Raw genomic sequence first — 8,578 nt, 5'->3', positions numbered from 1 at the left:
CAGGACAACAACCGTCTTTGTGAAGCTTCTTCATCTCCTGCCGTCTGTTGCAAATAGCTCCACACCATGCTGCTTACCCGTGCCCGCCTCCTCTTTAAAACGATTGGTCAGCGCAGGCGGTCCATCAAACGACGGCGCTTTTGATAGGACAGCACGTTCCTAGACGTAAACGTCAAGAAGCTCCTCCCCCGCATTCACTTCGCGTTTCGCGTTTGGTGCCTGGCTTAAATCAGACATTAACGCTACAGAATGCGATTGGATGCATGTGATCAAGGGCGCAGAGGAAATGTAATTTGCAATTGGCTCATCTGCTTGGAGGCGTGGTCTAACAACATAACCCGGAAACGACGGAGGATCCATACGCTGTCATGGGTAACTATTTCATTTGACTCCTATATAAAAAAATCACACTAATTCAGACACGAATAAAGCCGATCGAAAGATGTATATAGTTTAGTGCAGGACGGGTCGGTGCGGTACAGCTTCCTCTTGATTCGGTATAATATTAGGTTTAACGTTACGTTTTCTTCACTGGTTTTAAAGAGCGTTCATCAAATCTCTTTATTGTCCCACATCATGCACACAAGTGTTCTGATGGTGAAAGTTTAGGTACAAAACTCTGCCATGGCAGTACAAGCAACAAGATATGAAAATAATCGACATTTTATATATATATATATATATATATATATATATATATATATATATATATATATATAAACAACACAATACAAACTTTATACAGAATATACATACATTTGAGCCATAAATAATAGACAATTGTACACAATATACACGAGTGAACTGTATTCTCAAGAGACTTATAGATGCATAGCTTTTATATGTTGGTATAGTTACACTTATACTGGCTGCTATCAATGTCAGTTTTGCTCTGTGCGGAGCTATATAATCCTATGTAAGTATTTGTAAAACAAACCCTGCACATTATTGTATTTGTTAAAATACACACGCTACCGTGCTTTACAACTTTTCCTGTTCATGACACACAATCTACGAAATTCCCTTTCAATTATTCTACCCTTACGAAAGCCAACCATTGTTTTACTACAGTAACTACTAGATTCATATAAATTGTGACATTTGTAGTAAAACTGTGGTAATACAAATGGTGAAAATTTCCTAAAGCATCCTTAATAAAGTTTTACTATGATAAAACAGTGGTCAGTTTTCATGAGGGGGTGATCGAAATTATTGTGCTATTGTGATTTAAAATATATAATTTGCCACCACTGTCATGATAAATAAATGTCCCGAATTATAAATAAAATAACAGATTTATTTGACAGGTGTGCAGTGTTTGAATGAGATGCCATATTAATTTATAAGCATTGCACCGTAGCAAAAATAGTTTCTGTGCATTTTTGCATGCGTAAGTTACAGAGATGGCGTCATTGTGCAGAATTAGGACAGTGGATTGTTGTGGAATTGATGGAGGTCTAAGTGCCCATGGCACACTTAACATAATGAATGGGGTTCAAATCAGACTGCAGTATGATCTCAGCCCAGGTCAAAAGGTTGTCTATAGATTTTTGCCGGTGTCGCGTTTAAATAGATTAAGATTTGAAAAGCAGACTATTGTCAGGTTGTTTTGCCTATGTGAACCTGAGCTTAACTCTTTATGCCATTTATGGATAAGTTCATATAAAATAAGTTCTATATAAACATGGAGACATTTAATATGATATTACATTAAGGTGGTAAACTTAATCTGGATGAGGGTGAGAAGAAAAGCAATTCTCAAAAATGGTTTAATAGATGTGATTTAGTATGGGGTGTCATTGATTGAAAAGGGTGTGTTTGCTGTGGCTGCCTCCAAAAAACCTCTTGTTAATAAATAATACATCTTTTATTAAATGCATCATCTTATAGAGATGGTGAAAAATTGTGGGGGAATTGTATTGAAACAGATGTTCTATGTGGACAGCACAGCCGCACTGCCCTGCAGTACACTGCAGTATGCATCTTCACAATTTTCTCATTTATTAACTGTTGAGTCGCTCCTGCTGGCTCAGCCTTTAAATGTTTCATGAGATTTTAAGCTGTATTTTTCTGCCCAACTCTGTACTTAATACTCAAGGCTTTAAATCTTCCACCTTCGTATTTGCAAACTCAATTGATTCTTTTAAATAATTTGTGCAAACGAGATTTAGCAACGCATATTTTTGCGTCAGACGTGCTTTAAAATATGTTTCTTAGACTTGAAGTTTTGTTAGACCATGGCTTCTGCGACTCATTGGTAATTAGTGAAATGGGGCAGTCATTAGGCCGGACCTTAAACCTCGAGTGCTTCTGCAGACATTCATATTTTATGATACAGACGTCGAACAATTAGAACGGTCACAGCCACAGGATGGGTATTTTAGCAGTCCTGTAATCCCATTTCGGAATGACATCACCTTTAAAATTCAGAAACTGACATACCCATCAATTCTCATAATAAAACAGATACTTCTGGGACGGAGTTAAAAGTTGAACGTACGACAGGGAGACTGGCTCATTCTTCTGGCAGCTGAAAATGGCGCCGGGAGCTTAGTAACCTAAATCAGGTGAATGATTGGGCGGAGGAAGCTTTAGACTTCAAGGTTAAGAGTTTTATGTTGCTTCGTAGTAAAAAAAGTATAAACAAAATAAAACGGAATAAAATATAAATTAAATACAATTTATTTGGGGACTTACATGTTTATATCTAGGCATTTTTGTGAAACTTAAAATCATATGCTTTAGGATTTTTTTTATTTGTGGTTCAAAATATTATAATTTAATAAACCTTTAATTTAACTATAAGTTCATATCTATCTATATCTTATATAAGATTCTCCCACACGCCCCAAAGGTGCAAAGGCTATGGCACGGTCGAAGGCAAGGTCACAAAATCTTAGGCTTTCTTTAAAAAAATGTATTCCAAATGTCCACTGGATGCAAGATTTCCATGGCCTGCTGCCTTGAAATGCTAAATCCAAGGTGACACTGTGACCCAGCTTATCAGTTGCAGAACCGCAGGCCTGTGCCTCCAGTGGGCTGCCTCAGGAGAACATGTTTTATAGCCCGTGCTGGTGTCAGGCATTTGTCATTTAATGCTGCTTGTCAGGACCTTGACTCGGCTGATATAACCTTATATGCGTTCCCCATCCATTTTGCAGCCCGAAGATGAGCTCGATTTACTAGAAAATTCTGCTTATTTGTCAGAGGTAGGTTGATTTAACATCGTAAATAACGAAGCGGGCATATTCTCTTGAAATATATATATATATATATATATATATCAAATAAGAATGCCCTAACATACATACATAGACACACATTTATTGTTATATATAATTGTTTAAATATATAGTTATTTTCAGCTAGTAAAGCATAGAATGGAGATACTACCATATAAATAAGTATAAAATCCACATGTTTATTTTATATGCTATCGCAACTAGCTAAGCTGTAAATGTGAATGCATAGGAATCCCAGCGCTCCGTGTAGGCCGGGTCTTCCGATTACAATAGCGGTAAACACAGTCATTGATTACGAATTTGGCCGATTACATAAGACACATAGATTTTCAGCTCTCCGGTCAAAGCCCTGTACATTCAAAAGCGTAATTTTTATAGGCAGTCGACATTGACAAAAGTGTCTAGTTGTTATATATTTGGCAAGTACTTTGAGTCTGAAAGAACATGTCAATAGTAATCCTGATATTGATAGCAGTCCTACAAGAGATGTTACTTGCCCGAGCTAACATCTGTGTGGACCTCTAAATCATAATTACATTACTATTGACAGCCCCTTGACAATAGTCACATTACTATTGATAGTTGCTGTCAATATTATGTTCTCAAATAAAACATATTCATTCATAACTTGTAAACTGCTCAATAAAAGCCTGTGAAGAGAACACGAAAAGCCGTATCCCAGCCGCTTTGATTTGTCTCACCTGGTTGAGTGTCGGTTTGCAGTGCTGGGTTTTTCTTAGGCTGAGAAACTATCGAACTGCTCCTGTGACACACATGGAGAGTAGGTGAGGTTGAGCACATTAAGCATGAATTATATTACATTACAGTCCCTAAGTAAATATTTGCACCCTTTCGTTGTCTGTTATGCTTATGACATTATAAAAACGTGACGAGAAACTTTTAATTACTTTTCAGTCGAAAAATGCATTAGGTACGAATGCTGCCCAAAGTCTGAAAGAAAGACTTTTGTTGGAGATTTCTTTAAGCCAGTTTATTGCGCATATTGTCCAAATCCAGTCCTCTGTTACATTGAAAGCTAAGAGATGGTCACCACAGCCCCTGGCCCTCATTTTTTAACCATCGCATTTAAAGAGATAAACTTAGCTCGATAGAAACGCATTCCGTGCAAAATCGTCAAACGTCACAGTTCTTAGATTCCATATAAAAGCCGTCAAAGTAAAGTAGTTCCACATTGCGGCTGTTTACTGCCTTTCCAAGCCTGTGCTGTTGGGATAATCTCCTGTGATGTGATTTGTCCTCAGACCAAATCTCAAGGGGGAACAGCGTAACACCTCCTGTGCCTCTGCCCTGCGCAGCTAAAAGAGAATTTAGGATGGGTTTTACATGTGAAAAGTGATTTGAACTGAAATGCAAAAACGCATAACCGTATGCTTCTTCTGCTTGTAGCTGGAGCTGGAGGTGACAAGCCATCCACCGACGCCGGCCCAAGCCCTTTATCTCGGGTTTTGAGAATCAGTCAGCTGGATGCTTTTGAACTGGATGGGGCACTGGAACAGCTTGTTTGGTCACAGTTCACTCAATGTTTCCAGCATTTCAAGCCCGGGCTCCTAACCCCCGTGGAACCGGAACTGAAGGCACTGCTACAGCTTCTCCTATGGAGGTTCACCGTCTACTCCAACAGCGCCACCGTGGGCCAGTCGCTGCTCAATATACGATACAAGGATGCTCGTGTGCTGGGTCATAAATACAGGCCCATGAGCCGGCAGAAGAAGCTTTGGTTTGCTTTGCTCACTGTTGGTGAAAGATGGTTAAAGGAACGTTCTCATAGCTTGTTTCTCAACCACCCTGCAGAGTCCAGCATCCACAAAGCACGCAAACTGCTGTCTGTTGTAATGGGGCTCACCAAAGCGGCCAGCTTGGTCAACTTTCTTTTGTTCCTTCAGACAGGAACCTTTCCTACCCTAACAGAAAGATTGCTGGGAGTGCAGCCTGTATTCATCCGACCTCAAGGACCAAGGGACGTCAACTTCCAATATCTGAACAGGGAGCTTTTGTGGCACGGGTTTGCGGAGTTCCTCATTTTCCTGCTGCCTCTTGTTAATGTGTGGAAGCTGAAGGTCTGCGTTTCCACCATGTTCTCCCCTCTGAATGAGTTGGGGAGGGGTTCAGAGGTCACCTACTGCACGGAGTGTGCCATCTGCAGGGAGTGGCCCACAATGCCTCACTCCATCGGCTGCAAACACGTGTTCTGCTACTATTGCCTAAAGAGCCACACCATCGCCGACATCTCCTTCACCTGCCCTAAGTGTGGTGCGGATGCGGCAACGGTGGAGCCCGTCAGGCTTCAGATTGAGATGACTGAGTTGCATCAGAGTTGAGTTCCCACAGGAACGCCTTGGATTGATTTGATCTCGAGTTCTTCCACCATATGTGTGTTTCAAGTCGAACGTTTGAGTCGATCATAGAGATTGGTTGATGAAAGCGTACGTCCCGTGCCTTTTTTCCGAAACGAGAGTATTTGTTGCCATGAAATATGCAGGGTTTTGTACAAAGACTGACTGGAGACAACCTTAATGATGTAAAATTCTCAAACAACATCATTTGTGTCGCTAATTTATTCATCTTCATTAAAGTTTGATGAAAACCGCCTATCAGAGGTCCACTTTTCTGCGTTCTCAGATGGAACGTAGAGCAAATGAATAAACATCAAAACAACCCTTTGCTCAACTGCCTGCACGATCCAATTCCCCTCATCCCCTATGAAGTGAAAAATTTGCACAAGATCAAGGAGAGGCCGTGATAGCACCAGGGGGGTAGTTGGGTTGGATGCAGATTGACAGACGTTCCATTATAATCTCCTTGGCCCTTCTTAACACGCCAGTAAACTGTAACAAACCCAAGGAGGACCAATGCACATTTCAGGCATATTATGCTCTAAGCCTCATAATGACGGCAAAGATGGGTATTTATTCTAATGTTAACCCTCTCCATTGAGCCATGCCTCGGGCCAAGCACATCCAAATGTGCTCCGGCCTGCTGGAATCTCTCACTTCATTTTTTTTCTTTTTTGACCACATTGACTTAATTGCCCATAGTGAAGGCAATCAGTCACTTCTTGGGTTCCTGTGGTTTGCTATATTCTGTCTTTTTTTTGTAATCGCTTTAATAATGTTTGCTGTGAAAAAAGATTTTTTGTGGCACGCTACTCTGCCCTCGTGTGTGTTCATTGATGTTATGCATACAGTCACATACACAGGACCACCAAGAAGTCTAGTTCTCACTCTATGCGGTACTATCCAAGTTTACTCATGCACTTGGTTCAAAAGATATTTAATGTGAAACAGAATAGATTCATAAGCTTTGTTTTGTTTCACAGGATTAAAGGAATTAGCCGCCACTGTTCTGGAAATGTCCTCCAGTAACGGTCGCATATTTACAATATGCACAACATATGGTTCTGTTTTTTTAGGCAGGTCCACGAATAAAACTGAGAGCGCTTATTTCAGTATCGAACTTTACTTTTAAGATCAAAAGTACATGCACAATGCTGAAGTCTTTGCCAAGTTTATAGAACATTTTGGATTTGCTTTCTCTGTGCATTTCACAAAGCTATAAAGCTGTGGCTTTTTTTGTTGGTTTGTGTTTGTTTTGAAATAAACACAAAAATCTATGTTGAAAACTGTTTCCTTATTCTGGTTTACAACAGTAAGCTTATAATAATGGTTTACATCAGTTTGATGTCATTTTAGCCCATGTAGGTAACCTGCAATTTGGTTTTAGGTTGATATGGCGATAGAGGGGCAAATATTACTGAGTGAGGCTGTAAAAATAGACATAGTGAGTTGAATCGAAAGCATTTTAACATTTCTGTATTACTTCATCTGTTCTTCCAAATCTCATTTAATGAAATCTTCAGTCTTTGACGTCATTTACTTTGCAAATTGCCCATATTGCTTTTTACATGCGGACTGGATGTTACAGAGGACGTGGTAGGATTCACACTTTGATGAGTTCTCCTGCTCATTACAATCCATATTCTTTATCCTTTGATGTTGGGCATTGATTTTTCTGATTAATAGATTTGAAGCTCTATTTTAGTCTTCATAAAACTAATACTCAGACTTTGTAGCCATTCTTTGCTTAATGAAATAGAAGCTCAAGGCATACTAAAAGATATCTTTGAATGTTGGCTGTCTGGGTTTAAATACAATGATCGTGTATGGTTATTTTTGTGGCTGCGTGCCTGTGTGAACAGCAAAAGTCATTAAAAACAAACATAAAATACTTGAGCTTGTTCATTCCCATGTTTGGCTATCTACTCTCGACTCCTAACTAAATGTGAGCACCTAAAGTTCACAGTTAAAAAGCAAATTTAACACAACTTGTCAACAGTGGCCAATTATCTGTGTTTTTTCACTGTTGGAAGAGCATTTGCACTCTAAACTGGGAATGCGGAGAATCAATGAGACCAAAAAATTATATATTTCCCGACACCCACTGATTTGTCAACATGAATGGTTCACTTTGGACCAGCGGATCAAACAAGAATTTGTATCTCTTGCTGTAATTGACTCGGTTTCAGATTTTTGTCAAACTGCTGAACTCGCATTAAAAGATGCTTTTAAAATGCATCAATGCATTGAAATATCACCATAAACCCTGGTCTTATATAACGGTGTTTCTTTAGGAACTTTCGGCCCTATGGACTTTTAGAAATGAAAACTTTGTGCACTTTTACAAGTTTAGTTTGTCTACTAACAATGTGCAACAGACACACTGTACATGAATCACTAGAATTGACATTTTTGTTGTTGTTTTCCCTGAACCATTATTGTTATTGCCACCACATCTGAAATCATAATTCATTCTGTGCTGGAAATGATGGATGTTTAAAAAAAATCTTTCTTTGTCTTGGGCTAATTTATAGCTGACATTTAGCAAGCAAGTCTTGTTACTACTAACTTCTGAGAAATAAATACTTATTTTTTTATATATATAACATATAATGCATGAAAATTACATTGTTAAAGTATGTAATCCATAAAAAACTATATATGAATGATCGTATTGAACTCGGGTATTGAACTCAGTGACATTTGCAACTTCCGTAAAAAATATTATTCAAACAATTTTACACTATTAAAGTTTTATTTCAGTCTTTGACATAATCTTTGACAATAGTTTAATTATGGATTGGACAAGCAACAAATGAATAAAAGGTTTTTAAGTAAAGTCATACTAAAAACAGCCAGGACAGTTTTATAATTATTTTGGCTTGATGCTAATGAATGCAAGCCTGGCACATTATCTGCTGGTACCGTCTGAGGTGAAGGGAATGAGTTTGGCACGGTAAGTGATAGCCTCACTGACTCATG

The 8,578-nt window shown here is 38.8% G+C and overlaps 1 protein-coding gene across 1 annotated transcript; it reads left to right on the top strand.

The window, feature by feature from the left end:
- Positions 1–253: 253 nt before the first annotated feature.
- Positions 254–7,469, top strand: pex2 (peroxisomal biogenesis factor 2). Its single transcript, XM_079487629.1, has 2 exons — positions 254–372; positions 4,650–7,469. Exons 1-2 carry the CDS (start codon positions 369–371, stop codon positions 5,579–5,581), a joined length of 936 nt encoding a protein of 311 aa, XP_079343755.1. The 5' UTR covers positions 254–368; the 3' UTR covers positions 5,582–7,469.
- The last annotated feature ends 1,109 nt before the right edge of the window (positions 7,470–8,578 follow it).

Source organism: Barbatula barbatula (assembly GCF_947034865.1).
Source record: "Barbatula barbatula genome assembly, chromosome: 23".
Classification (NCBI taxonomy): Eukaryota; Metazoa; Chordata; class Actinopteri; order Cypriniformes; family Nemacheilidae; genus Barbatula; species Barbatula barbatula.
The sequence above is the reverse complement of the archived record's forward strand: the minus strand, read 5'-3'. Positions and strand labels throughout refer to the sequence as shown.